The following is a 27,153-nucleotide window of genomic DNA, read 5'->3' as shown; positions in this document are numbered from 1 at the left end:
GTGGCATAGGAACAAAATGTATTTAGTCCCTCGTTTGTAAAGGTGGTTTATCAATACAGTTTGAGTTGCATATGCTGAGAAGAGTTTTGGAACTAAACATTATGGGATTAATACACAAGAGAGAAACAGAGACTTTTAAAGGAGTGGTTTGCATTCCTGAGCCAATCTTTTATTGACAAGCGGAGACTCAATTACTGACCAGCCACCAGGTAAAAAATAAATAAATGATATAACACAAAATAAATCTCCATGGTGTCATGGGGGTTGTAATTGATATAAAATTAATAAAATAAATATATTTATGTTTTGTCTCCAGTGGTCTGTTATATTTTCTCTGAGCTAATCTACAGTGGATCATGTTTCTCCCCCTTGGTGTAAATATGCTGGTTTTGTTATAACTAATTCACTAACTCATGTTATACTCTTTACAATAGTAAGGTTTTGCTCCAGTGTGTGGATACACTCGTGTGTGTTTAGACTACTTAACCTAAAGAATGACTCGTTACACAGTTTGCAGTGGTATGATGGTCTTTGACTTTGTCCAATGTGGAGAAGCTGGTGGCTTTTAAAGCAAGGCAATTTTTTTTAACTCTTGTTGCAAAAATTGCAGTGAAAGTTTTTCTCCAGTGTGTGGCTAGCTACGCTTGTGATTGTTTACTACTTAACTTATAGAATGACTTGTTACACTGTCTGCAGTGGTATGATCTGGTGCCAATACTCTTGTTTGACCCCAAGAGTATTGGTGACCACAGGCCTGTGGTCATCCATGACTCGACCATCTCACAGGTCTCATCGTATAAATACTTGGGGATCTGTATTGACAACTCACTAACTTGGAATACACATGTTTACAGTCTCTGTAGTAAACTACAGCAAAGACTGCACGTCCTCCGACGTCTCAGGGTTCATGGTGTTGACCAAAGATTTATGTTAGTGTTCTATCGAGCAGTCTTGGAAAGCCTGGTCAGGTTTGGCATCACAGTTTGGTTCGGTATTCTCTCAGTGCAACTGAGGTCCAAATTGTTCAGATTTGTGCAGACTGCAGGTAAGATCATAGGGGTAAGACAACTCCCCTCTCTTCAGTCTATTTATGAGCAGGCTACATTAAAACAGGCTCCATGTCTTAAATGGCGAGTTTGTACTTCTGCCCTCTGGGAGAAGACACAAAGAACCAAAGTGGAAATACATCAGATTTAAAAAATCGTTTGTATCAGCATCAACTAAGATGCTGAACGAGGCTCTGAAACAGCGGCAACTACATGAGGCTAGATTATCCATATCATGTGTGCAATTGTGTAATGTTGCGTCTTCCTCTGTAATGTATTTTTGTTGTCATTGATGTTTTATGTGTGGTTGTAGCTGGGGTGAACGCCCAAGAAAACTTTCCCTGTTGTGGACAATATAATAGTTTACCTTGACCTTGACCTTACCCGAAGGAGTGAAACTCTTCTTGCAATGTTTACAGATAACAATGTTTTTCAGCTGAGGACCCTTTTGAGAGGACCCTTGTGCGACCCTTGTGCGACACTCTACATATTCAGATGTAGTTACTTGCTTAAAGGCTGCTGAGCTGATCTGTCCAGTCTTCAGCATTTGGCAGTAGAGGTTGTGGTGTCTCCTCCTGATGTGTTTATAGAGGAAGACCTGGGATGTGAGGGCATATGAACACTCAGAACAGGAGAAGACCTGAGTCTGGGAAGACTGAGAGATCACTCCTGAGAGAGAGAGAGAGAGAGAGAGAGAGAAAGAGAGACAGACAGAGAGAGAGAGAGAGACATGGTGAGTACAGATACAACTTGAAAGGCTTAGTTCCTGGTCTCCCAATCATCACCGTCTTCAGTGGGACATTCACGTTCCACTTTACCTTTACAAAGTTCACAGCAGTTTGAAGAGATGTCTTGATCATCAACTTCACTTGTCACTGCTAGTAAAGTCAACATCGGCCCATCGGGCAGTAGTAGCTCCTCTGTTTCCTCTTTTATGTGTGGAGGCTCTGGTTCCTCCTGGAGCAGACTGGGGCTCCTCTCCTGTTCAGTGGGAACCTCATCTTTACACACAACCACCTGCAGGATGTCTAGGAGCAGAAAAATAACATGATAATCAACACTGGATTCCTAACGTGTAAATACAATGTCCTATGTACAAAAGGAGGTATCACATACTTTGGTGCATTCCCAATTTGAGACAGACTCAATTTCATTGCTTATACAGTTGGATGTTTAAGGAGGTAGCACCGGGGTTCTCAACCCACAGCAAATGTGGTTAAACTTACTGAAGTGTGGGTGGTCTTCAGGTTCATCCTGTTTCATATGAATGGCCCTGGCTGAGTCTGGAGGTTCCTGTTTGATAGAAATGTCTTTAGGTTCCTGTTTGATAGAAATGTCTTCAGGTCCCTGTTTGATAGAAACGTCTTCAGGTTCCCGTTTGATAGAAACGTCTTCAGGTTCCTGTTTGATAGAAACATCCCTGTCTGAGGCTGGAGAGTTCATCTTCATCTGCAGTCTGGACTCCACACACTGGTCTGAAATGAAGAAAATTGAACAAGGACTTTAATAAGAAAAAAGCGGAGACCCGGGCACACTTAATAGTATAAAAGGAGGATGTTTCGACCTACAGTATACCAGTCCTCATCATGGCTAACAAAACAAACCAGTCCAGCAATTAACCACTTAGAAACAGATCATGTTGTTCAGCTGCTCTTAATACATCGTTATTACACAAGAACAATCAAACAATCATCAAGTATAAAGAAGGAACACATGTGTGAAAGGACCCATCATATGAAAAAGCACACTTAAAGCTATAAATACATTGGATATCTGGCTAGTGGCTACCAATAAAAACAATTATAAATGTAAAATAATACATAGCATATAGCATGTATAACACAGGCAATACCTGGTGGAAAGGTGTGATATACCGGTATTCAATTCCTGTGATTCTCAACCGTGTCATTGATAAAAGTGTTATCTCCATCTAGGTGCATAATTCTCCCCCACTCACCTGCCCATAAACAGTTAGCCTGAGAGCTGTGCCCCAAGACAATAACCCAATTAACTAATACTCTAGATTAGAATAATCTCAAAATGATATGGCTAAATAAAACGGCAATCATAATAATAATCAGACAATCTTCTATAGCTGCTTTAGGAAAACAGACTTTATACATAATTGAATTAATGCCAATGATCTTTGTTCTTGTACAAGATGGAAACTGTTGCACCACTCAGTTCACACAGGTGTGATTTTTGTTGAAGGCTTCAAGGCTTGGATGACGTGCTCTACACAAAAGCGTCCAGAGTGGGGGGGAAGTTTGTTAACCAGCGTTGTTGCTAGCCCAAAATTTTAGATTCTCGGTAGAGGTTTTTTTCGATTCTGACGAATCTTCGTCAGAATCGAAAAAAACCTCTACCGAGAATCTAAAATGTTGGGCTACGTTGTTGCAATGTTTGTAAATAAGTAAATAAATAATAAAATAACGCTGCGCATATTCAAAAGCAGTTCACTTGACAAGCGCACCAACATTGCAGTCGATAGAGGTCAAATCCTGCTCATTTACAATCCATGTTTGCACTTTGCACCTCGTCACTTATATTGAGATTAACCACATGGATAAATAGTGACTATCAACATGGGGGGAGGGGGGGTTGCTGCTATACGCTGGCTGTTCATAACATTAATTAGTTAATTACATTAGTTAACATTAAGTAAAGCTAGCTAAGAGCAATTCGCAATTATATTTATGTTCCATCTCAAATGAGCTAAAGACAACTTGATGAAACGTGTTTAGTTTATCGTAAATGACGAGTAGAACTGTAGACGAGACACCATGAATTATAGCCGCAAGCAACTTGGATGCTACAATGCTATCTGCATCTATAGGTTGCTGATTCCCTTGAGCCCAATCACTAGTACATTCCCATCCAACGACATGAACTTACCAATATTGCACTTTTACGGACGTATAGGATAATCCTTTTTTCGGTGTGAAGTCCTTGTTTGAAAATAATCCAGTAGTTGACGTGCTATTTAGTATTTAGCTACTTTCCGGAGAGTTTGTCTCAGTCTTCGGTTTGTCTGGGCTGCTGTTTTGGTGTTTCCATCCGGACGAGAGAGAAGGACGGAAACGGTCCTCGTCCTTCCCTGTATTTTGTCCAGGTTGAATGTTGAAACCAACAACACACTAGTCCGAGTTCCCCGCAGAATTATCATGAAAGCAGTTTTGGAAATCATAATTTCATGAAACCTTATTTTCAACATAACAAAAACAAACTCCCAATGAATTATAATGTAGGTGTAGGCCTACCATGCATTGTGTATGTAAACAAATTGCCTTAGATCAATAAAAACAGTCATTATCTATAAAGCAAAAGTCAGACTCGATAAAATACATCTGATAATGTTGATCCAAGGCTAGTAAACAAAATATTTGTTAATGCTTTGCTGTGCTTAACGGCCCCCTGCTGGCTGCTGCTTAACCCAATTTGGCTTTATTTGTATTTTAAAGTGTCAACAGTCAGTCAAGGACATAGCCCCTCTCGGAACCCTACATAAAGCTTTTATGAAATTTGGACTTTAAGCTTTAGGGTAGGGTCCCTGGTCATGCTAAGATTTTCCAATGCGATTGTTGGAACGCGGATATAAAAAACTCAACCTTTCTTCTATCGGCGCGCTATCACCGCGCTTTTTATTGTGTTCGTTTACGAATGTGCGAACTATAAGTACCTTACATGCCTCTGATAAAATCTCCTGTGTCGCGGAAGCCGTTAAGTATTTTTAATCCATGTTTGATTAAAAATGTCGCTTTGATTTCTTCTTGTTTATTTACCGTTTATTGTACCGCCTCCCGATGTGCGGTTGGCTTTGCGGGCTATGTCCCTGCCTCTGATCTGCTCCGTCATAGCTGTAGCACCACTAGCTAGCCAGATAGGCGGTACAATGAGGTGTCAATAAACAAGGTAGGAAGAAGCGACATTTTTAATCAATCATGGATTAAAAATACTTAACGGCTTCCGCGACACAGGAGATGTGTCGGTATGGTATGTAAGGTACTTATAGTTCGCACATTCGTATGTCAATACATGAATAAACATGGTAAAAGCGCGCAGAAGTCCGTCTCATGGCGTGTTTACATTGTATTTGTTTGTGCGTAACTGGCGACAGCCCAGCGTGAAGCAGGACCCAATGGGTAAAGTAAACAAAGTATCAGAAACTTTACTACATTCGGGTTCTGCTTGCGGGGCTATCAAGGACACAGCCTACGGCATTCTTCTGACCAGTTTGTCTAGACACCAGTTCAATTTTCATTTGGCGCAATACAACTCAGTTAACCAATAGGCCTATACAACAAGTAAAATAATGTAAATGCTTTTATTGATTGAATACTCCATTGTGGTCCTGGAACACAGCAAGATTACATTAAATCATAACATAAAAACTGAAACATTTTACCATAAGATAGACAGACAGACAGACATAGTCCGGGACTATTGCTGAAATATTGTCCATAATGGCCTATTCAGTATCCATAATCCATATCCATAATTATCATAATATTTGGTGATTATGCCAATTTTGAAAATCATAAATTGTCATCCGGTAGTTTCTACATGCTGGGGACCCATACGGTAGTTTCTACATGCTGGGGACCCATACTCACAATTTCTAACATAAAGCTTCAGGGTACTCAATATGTCCGGGTTCACAGAACATGGGCTGGCAAGCAAACTAGATTGAATGACTCGAATTGACTCTTGTCGAATTGTTTAAAGACGTGGATGTTTTTTAATGGCAAAGGCCGTTGATGCGGACGCCGATGTGCTCGCTTCGTGGCGGTTACAGATTTAGTGACTTGCTGCTGACAGGCTGATGAGGTGATCTGTCCAGTCCTCAGCATTTGGCAGTAGAGGTCAAGGTGTCTCCTCCTGATGTGTTTATAGAGGAAGACCTGGGATGTGAGGGCATATGGACACTCAGAACAGGAGAAGACCTGAGTCCGGGAAGACTGGGTGATCACTCCTGAGAGAGAGAGAGAGAGAGAGAGAGACAGGTTAGAAATCGCGAGTACAGATACAACTTTTGCAACGCTTAATTCCTGGATCAGAGTTTAACACTGACTGACCTCCACTTGTCTCCCCATCATCACCGTCTTTAGTGTGACATTCATGTTCAACTTTAACTTCACAGCAGTTTGAAGAGATGTCTTGATCATCGACTTCACTTTTCACTGCTAGTAAAGTCAACATCGGTCCAGCTGGCAGTCGTATCTCCTCTGGTTCCTCTTTTATGTGTGTAGGCTCTGGTTCCTCCTGGAGCAGACTGGGGCTCCTCTCCTGTTCAGTGGGAACCTCATCTTTACACACAACCACCTGCAGGATGTCTAGGAGCAGAAAAATATCATGGTAGTCAACACTGAATTCCTGAAGTGTACTTGGACCAATGTCGGAACTAAAGCCTGTACCCCCTCCATGTACAAAGTGAGCTACAGATACACTACTGAGTGTATCATCTACTTAAGTGTATAATTTACCACGGAAATATAAAATATCTTTCTAGCGCTTGAATCATCACTGTTATTTTCCAACTGGAGTGAATAGTACTGAAGTGACGAAACGCTTAGTTTGCTCATGCTTGATGCAACGTTACGCCAAGTCACGCGACTCGCGTCTTTGCATTGAGTGAACAAATATTGTATCTTTTGCTGGGAACCCACTTTTAGAATGACCAAAATAAGTAATATACAGGTTATTAGCTGTAAATGCATATGTTGCTGCTTGCTACAGCATATATTTACTTTCAATAATGAAATTATGAGAACGAAAATACATCGCATGGATGCAACTGGGACGTATCCTGTCCTCAGTGATGTATCCCAAGGTCATCAGCGTTTCGGGTCTCGCGAACATCATACCCCTCACTCAGGTGACCCAGCCGGGGTGATCAAGTCCTGACTTACGCCCCAGTAGCTACCCTCGATCAGACCCACTAGGGAAAGATCAGGGCCACACAATCCGTTGGAACCACCCCGGAACTACTATGTCGTGACTGAGAGGTACAATTCTGGCATGTGGAGGGACTAGGCTCTCTGTGGGTTGCCTCCTGTCCGGGCCCCTCCTGTCTCAACAGGTCCACTCCTGCTCTCACCAGGAGTACAGGCACAGCTAGGACCTGTGCGAGGACCGGTGGTCACCACTATGTGACAACCAGGTATAGTCTGCAGACTATACCTGGTTGTCACATAGTCTATTCCTATGAGCCACTATAAATAGAATACCTCAGAACGAAAATACATCACATGGATGGATGCAACTGGGACGTATCCTCAGTGATGTATCCCAAGGTCATCAGGGTTTCGGGTCTCGCGAACATCATACCCCTCACTCAGGTGACCCAGCCGGTGTGATCAATAGGATCGCCTATTCTAAGTAAATGTTCCCCCTGCATAGGGATGCTAGGGTTCAAGTGCTTAAACTTACTGAAGTGTGAGTAGTCAACTTCAGGTTCCTCCCCCTCCTGTTTAATAGAAATGTCTTCAGGTTCCTCCTGTTTAATAGAGACGTCCCTGGCCGAGTCTGGAGAGTTCATCTTCACCTGCAGTCTGGACTCCACTCCACACACTGGTCTGAAATGAAGGAAATTGAACAAGGAATTTAATAACCCAACAACCTAGTGGGGTCAAGAATATGCCAATAATGTTCTAATGCGAATAAGGTGAAAGTAGCCCATCTGTTTTTAATGTTTCTGCAGCCATGCTTACTTATGAGCGGTGAATCTGATGTGCACCTGCACACTGTCACCACTACTTAAATATAATCTGTCACTTGCAACTCCACACACCGATGAAGGCTGGATTATCTAAATGGTTAATGCACAGCTGTAAGAAAATAACAATAATTTAAAATCACTCTTGCCACTGAGCGCAATCCATCACCTCTGTTTTTCCCTTATATACCCAACCCATCAACATGTATAACCCCCACCCTTCTACCAAGTATAGATTACTATAAGGATGTACAGACTTGGTTTAATGTAAAACAGAGGAAGCATAGGAAGGGTGCAAATAAGTGTAGGTTATAGTTTAAACCCCTGCTGTGATCCAAAAATACATCTCCAAACTAACACATCAGGCCCTATCTTGCACCACCCCTTAGCCCTAAACCTATTTGCCTTTTTTTTTTTTTTTTTACTATTTTGGAGGGAAAAAAACATTTTATAATGGCTCAACTAAGGCAAGCTAATCTACATCGACACGTTGTGTTAGCTGTGATCGGCTACGGGCCTAACGGGGTGGCGTATTGTAGATTCAAATTGTTTGAGAAGGACTTTTGAGGAGCAAAAGTTCACATTAACAATCACATTAACGTTAAGAGTAAGACATGATTCGTTCATCTTTAAATGATAGGTGAGACAAAACGTGAATTAGTTAATCTTACCTGCTGTGTTTCAGTGGTTGAGCTGCTAACAAACGTCCTCCTGCTATAACGACGACTTTTTTGAAACGACGTTTTAGTTTTCTTTGTAGCCTATATTAAAACATCAACAGCAGTCAACAAACCATGTTGTTTTCACAACTGCATTGTGGGTAGCTGTGTTCTTGTGACCAGTTTGTCAACTCTCGCCAGTTGGCGTATTGCTGCCCCCCACTGTTGATCTCAGGTACTGCCGATTGTACTGTGAGAGCCTACCTCCATAACAGCTTCCATCAGTGCACATTGATGCTGCACAGGTCTCAAGTCTCATCTCATAGAAATGCAGGATTCAACATGGGGTGCATACTTAGTTTAGACTCATTGGTTAGACATGGGTTAAGGTTAGATTTAGGTGTGCTGAACATAGCACGCTTATAAGTCTACCAACCAATATCATGTTACAGGACATAACGAGATTAACGACATATACATATGCACTTGCTGTAGCACTTGCCCCATAGGCTCAATTTATGTGATTTAGATTTTATGTAGACATGGAACTCTATAGTGTATAACATAGTTTCATTATAGCCTATAGATATTTCACTGTTAGACAGATGTTAGGTTTGAGTCGACGTGACGTCATGTTGCAGTTTTCGGTGGTCACCTTATCACCTAAAAGTGGTAAATGAATAGGCTTTAACGGACTGAACCTCTTTCTCACACATTAACATTGTGACAAGGGTATTCTCGATGTCTCTTCAGGTGACGTGACTGAAGGAAACTCTTATCACAATGTTCACAGTGGAAAGGTTTTTTTCCAGTGTGGACACGCTGGTGTATCTTGAGACTAGATGAACTACGGCAACTCTTCTGACAGTTTACACTGGAAAGGTTTTTCTCCAGTGTGGACACCTCGACTTCTTGTCTCCCCCCAATCATCACTGTCTTCAGTGTCAGATTCAAGTTCAACTTCAATTTCAGGGCAGTGTGAAGAGATGTCTTCATCATCAACTTCACTTTTCACTACTACCGGTAGTAATGTCGATATTGACCCATCAGGCTCCTCTGGTCTTTCAAGTATCTCCTACTGTGGAGGCTCTGGTTCCTCCTGGAGCAGACTGGGGCTCCTCTCCTGTTCAGGAGATTCCTCCTCTTTACACACAACCATGTGCAGGATGTCTAGGAGAAGAAAAATAAAATTTAAATCAAATGTTGTACATATTTTACACGTACCAAGCTATTACCTGTAGTTACTGAATAAGTACAAGTTGTTTTGGAAACTCAAGGCCAGGCTTCAAAGATTTAGCACAATTCTAGCAAAATACACATTTTAAATCGATATATCTACTTATATTACCCAACAAATGATTCGATTTTATTAGACGCCATACAAGAAAAGTGTTACAAGTTCATTGGGAGAAACATCAAAGATACATTACAAAGACAACCAAGTCCTGAGACTTCTTTCCACTGTGGTCCTTGGTCTGAGACAAACAATATGGACACTAGGGTTCAAGTGGTCAAACTTCAAATCAAGAGGCTAATAAAAAGCCTGTCAAAGACCTGTGTTATCTCACACAGATCAGACTGAGGTGGTGTCCACATGAGGACGTATTCTGCGGTACCCGGCGTTTTTGGAGACTTAACCGTCTCTTTTTTAAACCACCTCCCAGAGTGGCAACCTTGTCGTCTCCTCGTGTACAGCGAATGCCGCCTATTTGCTGAAACGGTGACCCTATAGTCCCCTCGCCCCCTCCAAACTAACCTCACGTCACCAGACTTTCCACCTCCAGTATCACAGCTCTTTTTTAAAATATTTGCACATAATGTTTATAAATCGTATCCGAAAATAGCCGATCTGCAGCCAGTGCATGAGATTGTAGATGAGCTATTTTCGGAGAACAGATATAAATGATGGCGATTACCAATCAAGAAAAGAACGGATGATCTACATTATCGTTAGCCTGCTAATGGTGGAGTGTAGAATAGATTAGTATAGGCTATAAAGATAGGCAGCATGCAGCCACCGCGCTGTCTGCCCATCCCTCTCAGGCATTTCCTGCCCGTTTCTAATTCCTCTTTTTTATACTTTTGTAAAGCCTATGTGCAATTTCTCTTGTTAACTAGCTGCAGATTAGGCAAAACGTTTAGCGCTGTGCAGGCAGCAGGTGGAATCAATCTATTAACAATTATCGGACATTCAGCTGTGTTGCGCACCCGCGAATATATTCAATCTCCAAAGTCAAACTCATAAGTTCACAATGCATCATGCACGTTGTGAGCTTTAAGATCTGCAAACTATAAATGTCATGCTTATGTATAAGCTGAGGGTAGTCATGAGAATATAGGCCTATGTAAAATCATTAAAATTGTAATGATTTGTAATGAAAAGAAAGAAAAACATCAGCTACAGTTGATTATGCCCAGTAGGCTATACTGAATGATTAAGCCACAATGCCACATATGCATTTTACATGCCATGCATAATATAGCCTACAGTACAGGCAGCTTTCTCTGGGTGTCTGGAGCGCCCCTGCCGCTCTCCTCTGGACTACATGCACAATTAACATAACCGCAATGTGGACGATCAAAACATTAATGCCGTTTTCAAACTTGACCGGGTAACAGCCTGAGACCCATTACTAGAGCTCTCACATGACATCCTACACAGACAAAACTTAAAAATCAGCTTTCAAATACTACCAAACTTTAAGCTTTCATGGCTGGATGTGCTTCTGTTTCATGACTTGAGATGTGTGATAGACCCTGTGCAGTCTTTCTTTTATATTGCATATTTAGTGGTGCTTATGCATATTGATTGATTACTTTATTAGTAAAAACAAAGTTAAAGGTTAACTAAAAAACCTACTGAGTTGTGGGTGGTCTTCAGTTTCCTCCTGTTTAATAGAAATGTCTTCAGTTTCCTCCTGTTTAATAGAAATGTCCCTGGCTGAGTCTGGAGAGTTCATCTTCACCTGCAGTCTGGAGTCCATACAATGGTCTGAAACTAACACATTGAATTATAATGTTATTATTAATCAATAATAACAACAACAACAATAATACATACGTTTATATAGTGCTTTTCTAGATACACTTTGCTTTACAAAAACTAAATGAATTAATGAATTAAAACTAGTTAAAAAGGTTAAAAACAATAAAAGAAGGGTAAACTAAAAAGGGTGTTGGGATTCATGTGGGGAATGAGAGTTTGCAAAGGTGGGTGTTGACTAAGTGTGGTTTTAAACACGGCGAGGGTGGGGGCAGCTCTGATGTGAGTTGGGAGTGAGTGCCACAGTGAGTGGGGCGGCCACCGAGAAGGCCCTGTCACCCCAGGTTCGCTTGCTTGATAATCCAAGTGCGTCACCGAGCGAGATAGCTTCAAAGGTTGAAGGTAGGAACTAGGAAAGCCGCGCTGTGATTGGCCAGTAGTCACAGACCCCTCAACGTTGGGTTGGCGCAGAGGACAAGACAGTAACGTATCACAGCCACAAAGCACAGGCGTGAACGGCACTTCTGCATAGTCTGCATAGTGCATACTATGCACAGTGTATGACGTGCATAATATGAATGGTGTATGAACTGGCACACAAAGTTGTGTGCTCCATGGGCACAAATATGTGGGAGTGGAAATCTCCCTAATGTAATGTATGTGTGAATATATATATATATATATATATAGTATTTGACAATAAACATCTTGAAGCTAGCAAAAGGGAAGAGAGAGAGAGACGTACTGAGGTCTGGCTGGTCTTCAGGTTTCTCCTGTTCCACTGAAACAGGTCTGACTGGGTCTGGAGAATTCATCTGCACCTGCTGTCTGGACTCCACAGAGTCTGGAATGATAGTTTAAAATGGGAAGATAAAGAAGGAGTAATTTATTTGGTTAATCACCTGTTAACCGGGTGAGTTATATTTTCATAGAACGCTTCAATTATAATTAATAACCTTTTACACTTCAAGTTGCCCAGGATCAAAGTATTTTTTGCAGTTTTGAATGAAATAAAATGATATATATATATATATACACACACACACACACACACAAATGTTCAAGTCTTCTTTTTTCAAGAAAACACTGTTCATAAGAAAACACGGTTCATAAGCTCTTCTTTCACGTCAACGCTCCAAGTTACACATTTCCTTAGCCGCAATTTGCAACACTAGATGCAGAAGGCAGCAAAATGATTGCTAATCACCTGCACAGAATGTCTTGACAAAGTAGCTCATAGCATGTACGGAGGGAGACATTTGTATGAAATGCATGTATTTTAAGACCAAATAGTTTTTTATGTGAACATCACATAACCGCAATAATATAATGTTTGTAGTTGCTGTATGTTTGTGGTTTTTTCCTTAATCGTTTTGGCCTATATAGGCCTGTACTATATTTCAGTACAGTCTATTATGCATGCTGCTTTGGAATCATTTCCAATGAAACATCAAGGCATTAGTCTTCTGAGAGTATCTCTAGGCAACCACCTTTTCCCTCATAAACCTAGCAAGTATTGGTCCCCAAATTCGTTTACCCATGTCTGTGTACATCAAACAAAGACGTAGCCTCATTAACACAAATAGCTGGTCGTGGACTGCTGCTAATATGGCAATCTTTGGAGTTTGGAGGTGGGTGAAAAGCTATGAGGGCTTGTAAAAGCTGTCAAAACCTTTCAATACCTATTGACTTGATAGTAGAGTAGTTGTGGTCTGCAGCAAGTTGCTCTCTTCTCTTAGGGGGGGCTCTACCAAACTGCATTCTGCCCTGTGAAAGGAAAAGAAAAATAAATGGTGGTAAATGGTAAATTGTGCATTTATATAGCGCCTTTATCCAAGGCACTTTACATAGATCGTGCATTACATTCACACACACATTCATACACCGATTGCGGTGGAAGCCATACAAGGTACCAACCAGCACATCGGGAGCAATGTGGGAATCAGAATCTCCAATAAATCAATTTCTATGTACCAAGGTCACTCAATGCAGATAGTGGAGGAATAAACACCAAATATGTTGAACCAAAAACAATCACATCACAATTTGAAGGGGAAGAAGATCAAACGCACATGATATTTATATCCTAGTTGCAGAACTGGATATGGGTGTTCTTTCGTTGGCCTGCCATCCGGGAAGTGTACTCCACACACCTTAAGATAGAATAATGAGGATGAGTAGTAAATACTGGTACCACATATAATTCAATAAAACATACAAATAAAATATTGTCCAGTTTCCATAAAGTACATGTTTATGGTGATTTATTTTGAGGACTAGCTTAGCCTAGTATAGTTAAGGCTACATACTCCAGTTTGTGGTGATATAGCTTATCACAGAGTATGTATGAGCTTTAAGAGTGATGTTATTAACATTTCAATGGGGGTGAGGGCTACCACGTAGCTAGCTGCATGCTAACATTTATTGTATTAATCATTAGGTAACGAACGAAAAGTCTCCAAAACATACCGTGCTGTTCTTTGTGGGGACAAAGTCCTTTAAGTTGATGTGTTTTATCCATATCTGGCGAACGTCTCTGTCCTTTGCACGTCCAGGGAATCTGTGTAAAGCGTATGGCCTGAGGCATGGACAATCGTCATGAAGTAGAGGTTTGTGTATTTGACATTCAGTTTGTCTCCAAAGTTGAATTTTACCACTACTGTTGGAGCAGCCATGAACTGTACAGGTCCGTCCCGATTTGGGCATCTTTGTAAAGTTAGTATTAGTAAAAAAGCAGGTAAAAGAAGAGTGACGTGAGGCTGACAATGATCGTGTAGGATCAGTTTGTGTTGCACTTGACTTGATACTAGAGTAGTTGTGGTCTGCAGTAAGTAGGTCTCTTCTCTTAGGGCTGGCTCTACCAAACTGCATTCTCCCCTGTGAAAGGAAAATAAAAAGTGCTTGCCTACATTTCTTTTAAGTAAACTTTTTTTTTCATAGACCAAATTTGATAAAATTTCAATTAAAATAGCTTTATTGGCATGCAAAAATGAAAAAAGTGGAACAATACAATCAAAACAAAATGTATACACAATTGAAAGTCAGAATCTCCAATAAATCAATATGTACCAAGGTCACTCGGATGCAGATAGTGGAGGAATAAACACCAAATATGTTGAACCAAAAACAATCACATGTCAATTTGAAGGGGAAGAAGATCAAACGTACATGATATTTATTTCGTAGTTGCAGAACTGGATATGGGTGTTCTTTCGTTGGCCTGCCATCCGGGAAGTGTACTCCACACACCTAAAGACAGAATAATGAGGATGAGTAGTAAATACTGGTACCACATATAATTCAATAAAACATACAAATCAAATATTGTCCAGTAAATGGTTTCACGTAATAGGCATTTTATGCAATTAGTCATGTCAACAATTACAGTCAAAAATGTAAAAGCCTCCTCAATTTAGAATTTTACCCACCTTACTTCAGGGCTGCCAACTCGTTTATTTTACATGTGTACAGTGTAAACTTGAAACATTATTGTACTGTAAAAAGGTCTCTTTTCCCTTGAACTTTATCTTTTTTTGTATATTAGTATTAATTTATTATAATTAGATTAATACAAGATAATAAACACTAAACTAACACTTTAATTTAGAACACCCAAAATTCCAAATCATACAAATACGTGTTCAATCAATCAATCAAAGCAAACGGCATAAACAATATTAGTTTACCTCTTCTACAAAAATAAAAGTTACAAGTTACTGTCACGCGTGCCAAGCCGTCATTCTCTTGTACTTATGTGTATTATTTCCCACCTCAGACGGAGGACAGTACTGTACTGTAGCAGACTGTACTGTACAATACTGTACCGTATTGTACTGTACTATACTGTACTGTTGCGCCCTGTGTGTGTGGGTGTGTGTGTGTGTGTGTGTGCACGTGCACAGCCCCCCCTTTCTAAGTGTTTGCTAACTTTGCTTTGGTTCGGACAACAGAATCTATTTACCGTATCACAGTCATGAAGCGAGTTTATCCTTCTGGATACGAGAAAAAGAAAATGCGTCAGCATGAACTGCGGCAACACTGCAACCAGGTAAATAAACATGTATACGTGTTGCAGTGACTGTTGGTTCGGTTGTTGTTGTCGTGCGTGCGTAGTGGTGGTGGTGCTGCTGGCTGCAGTCTAGTGTAATCTGATCTCTCTTTTATGATGGCTCGCTGTAGTCTCTGTGAGACTGTGACTGTCTGTGTGCAGTCTGATTTGTGGTGTGTGTGTTAGTTTGTGTGAATTTTAAGTTGCAGCAGCACTAGTACCATTTCCCACTCCCCACATGGAAAGGAAATACATGCCAGTATATAGGCTATATAAAAATAGCCTATGCAGAATATATCCTGCATATATATGCCATATTCAGGTTAACTAGACCTGTACGTGCCCGTCGGCCACCGGCCTACTTGAGAATGATGCAACTTGGGAACCTGTTGTCAACTTGTTATCGCACCCATTTTAACTATCTGTCTCTGTCTGTGCCTGAAGAATGCAAACTCACTGTGAGGCAAAGGCTGGGAATTGCACAGGTGAGGGGACTTAGGCTGATTAGGCCCACTGGCAGAGCCTTTTGTGGTGGTTCTGGAGAACTGTGGGTCCAACCGAATCGATACCGGGCACTGCACTCCCTGCGGGGGTGTGGAACGCGTGTGTCGAATGTTAAGTCGGTGGGGCAAACGGTTCTCGAGTTACGTGCATTACAACCGCACACACGCACGCAGAGACGTGGCACATTTATATTATATTAGGATAATATGTGCATACTGTATACAGTATGTGGATTTATAGGAAATACATTTGTCATATAAAGCTCATATCCACATATATGTTAATCATGTGGCATATAAAAATATATTATATAAAAAAAAATATTTTCACTCTTGCCATTTGCTGGTTCCCTGCCTTACTTAAGTAATGTGATGTGATAATAAATATTTATTCTGATTCAGAAAACACAGACAGAAAATAAATGGTTTCATGTCAAATGTCATAGCTTTGCACTATTTAATGAATATTAATGAGCTACCCTACCCCAATATTCAGCTCATCAATTGTATCTCACTCCCGTGGTTGTTGGTTCTGACACTGACAGACAGACGTTTCCATAAAGTACATGTTTATGGGCAGAACCCGCAGGTGACTTATTTTGAGGACAAGCTTAGCCTAGTTAAGTATAAGGCTCAGACATACATACTCCAGTTTGTGGTACTGGTGATATAGCTCATCACGTCACCCTGGAGTATGTTATTGTCTATTGACCATGTTATTAACGTTAGATGAGAGAGATAACATATTTCAATGGGGGTGGGGCTACCACGTAGCTAGCTGCATGCTAACGTGTATTACTATTAATCATTAGGTAACTAACGAAAAGTCTCCAAAACTTACCGTGCTGTTCTTTGTGGGGACAAAGTCCTTTAAGTTGATGCGTTTTATCCACATCTGGCGAACAGCGCTGTCCTCTGCACGTCCAGGGAATCTGTGTAAAGCGTATGGCCTGAGGCATGGACAATCGTCATGAAGTAGAGGTTTGTGTATTTGACATTCAGTTTGTCTCCAAAGTTGAATTTTACCACTACTGTTGGAGCAGCCATGCACTATACAGGTTCGTCCCGATGCTCCGGGCATCTTTGTAAAGTTAGTGTTAGTAAAAAAGCAGGTAAACGAAGAGTAGCGTGAGCAGACGAACACTAGTCACTTTCCCAATTCCCATTCACAGACTAGTAGAAGAGCTCACTGTTCGTTTACACCGCAGCTATGTTGGCTCCGCCTACAGGAAACCCAGAGTTGCGCCATTGAGGGGTCAGAAAACAGCGCTGGGGCGCCCTGGAGTGGGACAAGTTGGAGTTTGAAATACATTGAGGGCTGTTGGAATTGGAAATATCAGCATCATACATGTGTGCAACATGACAACTGTTTTAAAGTATTGCACAGTGACAACTAAAGACTCTGTAATGGTTATGTTGCACTTTCTATTAATAAAATGCGATCTAAAATAAAGGTTTTTAACTAAGATAATTAAAGCTGGGCTGTTCTGTAAAATCAGCATTGATTTGATTCTTTTTTTTTTTAATAACCCGTGTGAAGTGAGGCCTACTTCTTCATTAATTAATTTGTCAACTTTGTTATTATCTTTTAACTTTAATTATCATGATACTGTTTAAACATGTGAAATATCATCATGTAAAGAAATGTCACTGAAATGTGATTTTGTAAAATTACCATTTGAAGAATTGCATGTGAACTCTGAAAAGAACCTTATCAGAGGCAGGCGGGTCTATACACAACCCTGTCTGGGTTTTGAATGACGCAAATGTATCTAAATTAGTGCATTCGTTGATTAATAATTGATCCCCATTGTCATATAAGCAAACAAAGCTCACAACAAATCACAATGTGATGCAATTTGAGCTTGTAGATCAGTTATTTTGACTAGTCTTTCTTGTGGGTGTAGTTAACCATTATAATTTTCAAACTATGTGAATATTTCTATGATAGCTTGCATTCATAATGTATGTATGTAGCCTATGATGAATTCAGATGTGTGACCAAGAAGCTCCTTTGTAGCAGAAATATTTAATGAAGTAATTTTGATTGATTGAAAAATTAACCGTTAACTGCAAAAATGGCACGGTGGCAAAGATTTATAAAAACATAATTCTAAAAGGACAACCCAATAAGCCCAAGGCTGGTTTCCATTAAGGTCCTGTATTCAATTAATTGTGACACTTAAAGAAAAAACATCATCAACAAAAACATCATAGGCTACAAGTTAACTGTAGGTCGTCCTCAGACAATCCCTCCATCATCCCGGTTCTCCATGCTTCTGGCCAGTTTAATTGTTGGTACTTGAATTGCACTGGGTCAGGATGTGGTGTAGATTTCATAATGTGTGCCAAGATGTAGGGCCACAAGAAGCTATAAAAATTAGGGCTGGGACTTTAGCTGATTAATTACAGAAAGAATTACGCATTTCAATCGCACACATAGTTTTTGCAACAGAGAACCTTTTACTGGCCGGTGCATAAGAAGCTGATCAGACCACTTTGCTTGTCCCAGTGGATGGGAAATTTAGATAAAAAAAACTCACTCATTGATTCACTCAGATTAAAATGTGATTAATTACAATGCTTCAAATTAACTAGATTAAAATGTTTAATCGAGTACCAGCCCTAATAAAAACACACCCACACAATCCTATTCCATCCGATATGACTCTGTTGGAATATTAACACATTATATACAGTAGCCTATAGGCCTATTTCTAGGGATAGTTCTTCCTTCCCGTTTAGTCTTTTCTTTTGTTTACTTGGTCTGTGTTCCTTTCTTCTATATTCTCTCTATTTCAACTCTTCCTGTAACTCCAAAATACAGGTGTTGTCAGCATAATCATGTGATGTGACATTGGCACAGTCATAAAATAATGCTAAAAGGAAAACACAAAAAGCCCTGGGGGCTTGTTTCCATTGTGGTCCTATTGTGCCCCATTGGGTGTGTAATGGAACACAATATAAAAATGCATTCAATCATAACATTAAAACTGTATTCTATTCATAGTGACTCATAGGAATAGACTACGTGACAACCAGGAATAGTCTGGTGACCACCAGAGAGACGGGTGGCAGCCGGAATGTAGACGGCACCCGGGAGCAGGATGGGTTGGCGCCCCAGCCTGTGTCTTCTGTGAGGAAGAAGCCCAACAACCCACGGTGAGGCCTTTAGGAGGGACATTCAAGCCGCAAGTGGAGCCTGCGGCACCACCAGGTGGAGCCTGCCGAACCATTGGGGCTCGAGAATCCACGACTCCTGAATGAAGTGCCTGGGGCTGGGAGTCTGGTGCAATGCACAGGTGCTGGGCCTGGTCAGAGCAGGAGTGGACCTGGTGAGACGTAGGAAGGGCCCAGACAGGAGTCAACCCACAGAGCCCATTCCTAACACTCACCAGATTGATGCGATCCTCCCGCATAACCAGTCAAGGCCAGTCATCCCTATCCCGTCTCCAACTGGTGCAAAACGTGGCTGTCAGACTCCTGACTGGCACCAGGAGACGAGACCATATCACCCCTGTATAGAATAGAATAGTTGCCGCAAAAAGGCAACGGTATCGCGATATGATATATCGTCAATATATTGATATATTGTTGATATATCCTGAGTGATATTAACTTGTAATTATGCAGTTTTTTAATGTTTAGTTTTCGATGTTGCAACACTTAAAATATAGAATATGATATATTATAATATATATCATAACGATATGGCAATATTTGGCATAAATACCGAGATATGACATGTCCATATCGTGCAGCCCTACTACCAACCCAACCAGCGAGCTAATTTATAGTGGAGCGTTTCCCTTGGTGTGAATAAACAAGTGTCTTTTCAAGCTACACGGGTAATTAAAACTCTTGTCACAATGTTCACAGTGGAAAGGCTTTTCTCCAGTGTGGACACTCTGGTGTGCCTTTAGGTGCCTTGACCGATTAAAACTCTTGTTACACAGTTTACAGTGGAAAGGTTTTTCTCCAGTGTGGATACGTTGGTGTACTTTCAGGTCACATGAGTAATTGAACATCTTGTTACATAGTTTACAGTTGAAAGGTTTTTCTCCAGTGTGGATAAGCTGATGTCTGTTCAGGGAACCTGACTCACTGAAACTCTTGTCACAATGTTTACACTGGAAAGGTTTTCCTCCAGTGTGGACATACTGGTGTGTCTTCAGCTTACGTGAGTCAGCGAAACGCTTCTTACAAAGTTTACAGTGGTAGGGTTTTTCTCCAGTGTGGATACGTTGGTGCTTCTTCAGGGAACCTGAGTCCCTGAACCTCTTGTCACAATGTTTACAGTGGAAAGGTTTTTCTCCAGTGTGGACAAGATGGTGTTTCTTCAGGTCAGATGACTTACGAAAACTCTTGCCACAAGATACACACAGGAACGGCTTTTCTCCAGTGTGGACATGCTGGTGTTCCTTCAGATGACTTGATTCACTGAAACGCTTGTTACACAGTTTACAGTGGAAAGGTTTTTCTCCAGTGTGGATACGTTGGTGCTTCTTCAGGGAACCTGACTCACTGAAACTCTTGTCACAATGTTTACAGTGAAAAGGTTTTTCTCCAGTGTGGATAAGATTGTGTTTCTTCAGATTAAATGACCTACTAAAACTCTTGCCACAATATGTACAGAGGAAAGATCTTTCTCCAGTGTGGACGTACTGGTGTTCCTTCAGATGACCTGATTCACTGAAACGCTTGTTACACAGTTTACAGTGGAATGGTTTTTCTCCAGTGTGGATACGCTGGTGAATTTTCAAGTTACGCGAGTTTACAAAACTCTTGTCACAATGTTTACAGTGAAAAGGTTTTTCTCCAGTGTGGACATACTGGTGTCTCTTAAAGGAACCTGAGTCACTGAAACTCGTGTCACAATGTTCACACTGGAAAGGTTTTTCGCCAGTGTGGACACGCTGGTGTCTTATCAGAGAAGCTGACGTTGCAAAACTTTTGTCACACTGTTTACAGTGGAAAGGTTTTTCTCCAGTGTGGATACGCTGGTGTGTCTTCAGAGACGTTGGCGTAGCAAAACTCTTGTCACACTGTTTACACTGGAAAGGATTTTCTCCGGTGTGGAGACGTTGGTGTGTCTTCAAATGATCTGAGCGCTTGAAACTCTTGTCACACTGTTTACAGTGGAAATGTTTTTCGCCAGTGTGGATACGCTGGTGCTTCTTCTGGGAACCAAAACTCTTGTCACACCAATCATCATCATCATCATCACAGTCTTGACTGGTCTCGGACGAGACGTCTTCTTCTTCATCATCATTTTCTTCTTCACCTTCCACTGCTAGTAATGTTAACATTGATCCACCAGGCTGCTCTGGTCTATGAAGTAGCTCTATGTGTGGAGGCTCTGGTTCCTCCTGGAGCAGGCTGGGGCTCCTCACCTGTTCCTCTTTACACACATCCATGTGCACGATGTCTAGGAGCAGAACATTTACGTAAAGTTAATACTGGATTCATAAAATGTAAAACTATTCTTCCACTGTCCCTTGTAGAAAATGGCCAAATAGTTATTAACTACAGGTTAGTGTGGGTGTTTCAGTTTTAGCAAGATATTAGCACATTAAATATTGTGATTAGTAATTAGTAAACTATGTTAAAACACATACCGGTACTTCACACGTGGGCTCTGATCTGGGAGTAAAAATGTTTAGAATAGGTTTTGTCTGCATGCAGGTAGTTCGCCAGACAAATTTTGCATCAGCACACTGCCAAGACACAATTTTCCACCCCCTAGACTACACAAATATAGGCTACCAAAATGCATAATTTTATTTCAATCATCTAGCTATGTATTGACAACACATAACACAAGTGCACCCTCACAGGAGAGCGTGCACTGGGGCTTGACAATTTTCATTATCATTATGAACATGCAAGATATTAATCTTGTCACAACATGGAACAATATAGCCTGCTATAGGTTACAGCAAAAGGCAGCCATTTGCAGTACATTTTATTTATATATTATTCAATTATTTTGTATACTTTTGTTGCACTTGATTAGGTTTCAGACTAGTGTTGTTCTATTTAGGAAAGCCTCCTGTGGGAGAGGTGTACACTTTAAAGGGTTAGTTCAGATTTTTGGACACAAAGCTGTATGAATATACAGTAGTGGTTGCAAACATATCATTGCCTAAATCATTTGGTGGGGGTCTGGGGGCCACTCATTAAAAATACATTAATCCACAAAACTAGTGTAATTTGTATTGTTGGCCTATTTCTACCATAAAGAGCAACTTTCGTTCAACTTTGACCCCTCTGTCACATCATGGAACTATTTTTTGTGTCCAGTATCACTACGCCAGTAGCCTGAGCTTTCTATGGCATAGGCAGCTCCCGGCAGGATCCGCCGGGAGAATCTAGACACAGCTGCGCGACATGAGACTAATTAATTAGAGCGACAGAGAGAGAGAGAGGAGCGTGTGTATGTGTGGGGTGCGTGTCAATTTAACAAAGGTGCAGACGATCAGAAGTCTGCAGAGAGTGATCGACGTTTGTGCTACTGTATGCCAAATTAAAGTGGACTCTGTCCCAGACTTTTTTTCCTCTCCCTGGAAATAAAAACGTCTGGGTTTCTGAGGCTACTACGCCAGCAGCAGCACAAAAAATGTTCCATGTAACACAGAGGTGTCAAAGCCGAATGAAAGTTGTGCTATTGGTTTGCTTAACAGCCACACTACTCATCACACACATCAGTACTTTTTTTATTTTCCATACACTTACCTGTGAGCTGTAAACTTAAAAAGCAGAAATTAATATTTAATATCATATTGTCTATGTACTGTGGCAAACCAGAGGAAACAGCCAGGCCTATATTCCCCACAGAAGGAGGCTGGTGGAGGTGATAGAGGGAGTACAGGTATTGCAGCTTATTCCTCCCTCAATAGGATGCAGATGTACATACTCTCTGTTCACGGAGAGCGGCGGCACAGCTTGAGTGTTGGTGAGATGTTTCAAAGATGCATAACACAGCTATAGGAGACGGAAACGGAAACGTGTACGAAACCGCATTAACCGTCGATGCCGTTACGTTTTTTTTTTAGACATTTTGGCTTCTCTGAAACTATCTCTTCCTCACTTTCCTTGACTTCCTTATTGACTTCCTATTGTACCGCCTAGCGCCTACCGAGCGGCGACTGGCTAGCTGCACATCCTAGTTACTGCCTCCGATTGGCCGACCGCGTACATGCAGGATGTTCATAATGCTGTTGATGTTAATGTCGTGGGAGGCGGGACATGGGAAGAATGAGACCATGAAACATACCTAGTTGTGGGTGGTCTTTAGGGTCCTCCTGCTCAATAGAAATGTCTTTGGCCGAGTCTGAAGAGTTATGTTCACCTGCAGTCTGGACTCCACACACTGGTCTGAAATGATGGAATTCAAATGACTTTAAAGACAGAGTTCCCTGGTTCTAGTTTCACCTAAAACATGATCATTTGCAGTTGGTATTAATAAATGAGGAATAATGTTTTCCCACATATTGTACAGTAAGTGTTAAAATCATATTTTTTTATAATTGGCCCCTATGCCACCCACCTGACCCAGTCCCCCCCTACATGACTGCTGCACAGTTGTTTATTGCCAAGTTATTGCACAACGAAAATAGCCGCTCTACAAGTTCACAACGCGTCCCCCACGCGTTATAAATCCCTGCCACCGACAGCACCAGCCGGCATTGACAGCAGCTGTGTTGATTGGTGAGACGGTGCCTCTGTGACAGGCAGCTGCAGAGCACTGAATCAACAGGGACTATTTAATGTCTCAGTCAAATATTAACTCTTCTATTTTATTTACAGGGAAGCAGAGGTCGAAATCGAAACATTATTTTTATTTTGACACTTTTCAACGCTCAAGCGACCGCGCAGGTCTCTGTGAACAGACAGTAGGTAAATCTGCGTCCTATGGAGAGTGGAATAACCTACGAGGGACCCTAGGCTAGGTTACCGCCCTCCAAAATTCAGAAAAGGTGATAGCCCCTCACCCACAGCTGTGTGTAAGTATTTCGATTGGGCCTTTTGACTTCAAGGCTCTCATGTTTCCGGTAAAAAATAAACACGGAAATACATATTTGAATATTCTAACCACACATCTGGGGGTAACGTTAACGCCATAGACAGAAAAAGTACAAAAATATCACAGCACTCCCATCTTTAATGTCAGGTGCATGAAGTCATGGATCTCTAAGTTCACTTAGTTGACAATCACATTGGTTCACAAGATACATTTGCACCTCGTAGCTTAAGTTACCAGTAAGACGCGCAAACGCGGGAAGCGAACGCAGCTGAGACCCTGCAGATCATGTCTGTCTGTCTGTCTGTCTGTCCCGCTGTTACTGTATATGTGGACCTGGCCCCTTTTGTGCCCATATATGGAGCTGAGTGGACCTGGCCCCTTTTGTGCCCATATATGGAGCTGAGTGATTGCTGATGCAACACACTCCATATTTGGATAGCGGGACAGACAGACAGACAGACAGACAGACAGACAGACAGACAGACAGACACACTGACAGACATGATCTGCTAGGTCTCATAGTAAGTGCTCACTGCGTTCGCAATGATTATGGAGATTAACCACTGTACATGTAGACCTACTGCTGTAAAACATTGATTCTCACGAAGCTGCTGCTTGATTGATTGATGTATTCATAAACAGTTTGCAGAATGGGTACACGTCACATGAAAGCACAAAAAAAGACTTTTACTGTGGACGACACACTGCAGCATTACACTTGTTTACAATAGCTGGGTCCACCCTTTTCAATTCATCAGAGCCGTACAAATATACACTTCTATATAAAAACAGTAAATCATGCAAGGAGCTAAAAAGGAAAGAGAAACATATACAGTAAGCCGTAAGGGCCGGTGGGGGAGACTCAGATTATACGGGGTCGAATTGCAGCGGTCCGTAGGTGCACTTTGAGAGCGGTTTTGAAGGAGGATGTCTTAATGGCTGTTGGTAGGACGTTCCACATTTTGGTGGCATAGGAGCGAAAATAATTTAGCCCCTTGTTTGTGGTGAATCTGGGTTGAACATGGTTTGCTAATTGCTATAGCGCTATTGTTTGTGTTTACGATATTAACTTTGGAACATGCTAGCTGTTATAATCTGATCGCCCCCGTACCAAAGGAATAATTCAACTGGATATTCCGTGGAATAGGTCGGGTCCAATTAAAGTTTACAACACTAGCAGAAAAGAGTACCGGTAATTTGATTTATGTTCCAACTTAAAGGATGAGTTAATAGGCCTAAAGACAAATTAAACAAGGCATGATTCGTTCGTCGTGTTATAGATGAAACGTGAATTGCTTAAATCTCACCTGATTCACGTGGTTGAGTTGAGCTGCTGCTTAAAGACGTCACGTTTAATGTTTTCTTTGTATTTTTACTGTTATATGTGGTATTTTAAGTTAACCATAGATTTTAACACGCCAACAACAGTCGGTCAACACGCCGCCATGTTGTTGTTTTTTTCCCACACAACTGCATTCTAGTGCATTGTGGGTATATGTCTTTCTTCTGACCAGTAACTGTTGCCTTAGACTTAGAGGTTTGCCAGTTTGTGTATTGCTGCCCCCCACTGTTGTTCTCGGGTACTGTCCATAGTTTATACTAGTAACAGTAGTCTTGAACAGTAAATAAAGCCTACTATGTAATGTGACCTTCCATTATGACACCTAATTTAATAACAAACTACATCTACACCTGGGAAAAACTGAATCCATTCTCTTTGGTTCAAATTGTAATCTCAGCCAGGCTGATGACTTCTTGATTAGTGTGTGTGACAATTAATATTATCACACAAAAAAATGAAATTACCTACCTAGGTTCCATCCTGGAGGCAAATCTTTCCGGTGATAAAATGGCCACCAACGTAATCAAAGAAGTCAACCAAAGAACAAGATTCCTAAATTAATTTCGCTCCTAGGCCTACCACCAAATTTGGAACGCCCTACCAACAGTCATTAAGACATGCGAATCCCTTGACTCCTTTAAAGCTGCTCTCAAAACTGGCCCCGTAAAATCTGAATCCCCACCCACCCCTTTTACCCCTCACTGTATATGTTTATTTCCCCTTTTTACCTCCTCTGATGATTTCCTGTTTTGACTACCAGTATATAGTTGTGTATATTCGTATACGTCTCTATATGTTTTGATGAATTGAAAATGGTGGGCCCTAATATCCCTATTGTAAACAAGTGTGATGCTTTATGGTGTCGTCCACTCACAGTTACGTTTTTGTATTGCGTTGTATTTGAAATGTACTGTAATGCTGCAAACTGTTAATAAATAAATCAATCATTCGATTGATTAACGATCAATCCCTATTTTGGGCATGTCATTATTTGCAATGCCCAATCATATGGAAGGGTTAGATACCCAAAGTTGCCTTGAAGAGAGGCAGACCAAAGAACACCTGGCGATGGACAGTGATGATGGAGATGTTTGGCCCCACAAAAATATAAAAGTATAAAAACTGATCCACACAATCCGATTTCATCAGTCCTGTCTGCAGATATGACTCCGTTGGCATATTAACACATATTATGTATATTTCGACATATACAGTTCTTCCTTCCTGTCTTTTTTAACTAGTTCTGTGTTCCTTTCTTCTATATTCTTTCCCTATTTCAACTCTTCCTGTAACACACATCCTAAGTGTAGTATGTTAAGACATTATATATTATGTTTCACCTTCCTGACAATTTAGGCTTATGGCCCCAGGCCCAGTAATAGAATGTGTGGAGGGTGGAGGGTGTGTAGAGCCCAGGATCACATTAGATGATTGACACAGGGGTGATAAATGGGTTACAAAATCATGGGATAAAAATGATATTTAAAAAAACAAAAAGGGCTGTGTCTGGAGAGTTAGTATGGACTCCACACACTGTTTAATACAATCAGATCGCAAACGCGTGTGACATTTGAATCTTTACTAAGGATTCAATGTCTGGAGCTCTATAACTTCACTTAACAATCACATTAACCTTACAGTGGACAGAGTAAATATATCCTACTCGTTTACAAAAGATATGTTTGCACAGATCGTTGCTTAAACTATATGGAGATCAACCACTGTAATGCTGAAAAACATTGCTGCTGCTATTTCTGTTTCTGGTCACTTTATATCTAGCTAAAAAAAGTAATTAGATTTATGTTCCAACTTAAATGATGAGTTAATAAAG

General features: G+C 41.0%; 3 protein-coding genes across 3 annotated transcripts in view; all 3 read right to left on the bottom strand.

Moving 5' to 3' along the window:
* Window positions 1–25,421, bottom strand: part of LOC308327665 (uncharacterized protein) — a gene marked incomplete at its 3' end in the record, with an annotated part of 82,439 nt that extends 57,018 nt beyond the window's left edge. Inside the window, exons 1-3 of the mRNA XM_080781186.1 lie at window positions 25,288–25,421; window positions 23,231–23,331; window positions 20,233–21,382 (exon numbers count right to left, since the gene is read on the bottom strand). Coding sequence (XP_080637312.1) covers window positions 20,233–21,371 — 1,139 coding nt within the window. The 5' untranslated portion in view covers window positions 21,372–21,382; window positions 23,231–23,331; window positions 25,288–25,421. The remainder of the gene's footprint in view (window positions 1–20,232; window positions 21,383–23,230; window positions 23,332–25,287) is intronic.
* LOC308327327 (uncharacterized protein) lies at window positions 5,391–9,460 on the bottom strand. Its single transcript, XM_080780663.1, has 4 exons — window positions 8,433–9,460; window positions 7,476–7,621; window positions 6,122–6,379; window positions 5,391–6,018 (listed from the first exon to the last, which is right to left on the bottom strand). Exons 2-4 carry the CDS (start codon window positions 7,582–7,584, stop codon window positions 5,702–5,704), a joined length of 684 nt encoding a protein of 227 aa, XP_080636789.1. The 5' UTR covers window positions 7,585–7,621; window positions 8,433–9,460; the 3' UTR covers window positions 5,391–5,701.
* On the bottom strand, window positions 9,462–17,091 carry LOC308327322 (uncharacterized protein). The gene is made up of 8 exons (XM_080780655.1): window positions 16,796–17,091; window positions 14,572–14,652; window positions 13,873–14,280; window positions 13,476–13,556; window positions 13,086–13,170; window positions 12,149–12,247; window positions 11,281–11,418; window positions 9,462–9,590 (listed from the first exon to the last, which is right to left on the bottom strand). Exons 1-8 carry the CDS (start codon window positions 17,033–17,035, stop codon window positions 9,496–9,498), a joined length of 1,227 nt encoding a protein of 408 aa, XP_080636781.1. The 5' UTR covers window positions 17,036–17,091; the 3' UTR covers window positions 9,462–9,495.
* Window positions 25,422–27,153: the final 1,732 nt, after the last annotated feature.

This window comes from Protomyctophum bolini, assembly GCF_963924005.1.
Source record: "Protomyctophum bolini genome assembly, chromosome: 13".
NCBI classification, from domain to species: Eukaryota; Metazoa; Chordata; class Actinopteri; order Myctophiformes; family Myctophidae; genus Protomyctophum; species Protomyctophum bolini.
This window is presented reverse-complemented; position numbering and strand designations above follow the sequence as displayed.

Coding starts and splice junctions, on each gene's coding strand:
- LOC308327327 (XM_080780663.1), bottom strand. CDS start 7,584: ATGAACTCTCCAGACTCGGCCAGGGACGTCTCTATTAAACAGGAGGAA. Junction 6,380..7,475: donor AGTTGACTACTCACACTTCA/GTAAGTTTAAGC, acceptor TTCTGCTCCTAG/ACATCCTGCAGGTGGTTGTG. Junction 6,019..6,121: donor TGATGGGGAGACAAGTGGAG/GTCAGTCAGTGT, acceptor TCTCTCTCTCAG/GAGTGATCACCCAGTCTTCC.
- LOC308327322 (XM_080780655.1), bottom strand. CDS start 17,035: ATGCCCGGAGCATCGGGACGAACCTGTATAGTGCATGGCTGCTCCAAC. Junction 13,557..13,872: donor TCCCCACAAAGAACAGCACG/GTATGTTTTGGA, acceptor TTCTATCTTAAG/GTGTGTGGAGTACACTTCCC. Junction 12,248..13,085: donor CTCTACTATCAAGTCAATAG/GTATTGAAAGGT, acceptor CTATCATTCCAG/ACTCTGTGGAGTCCAGACAG.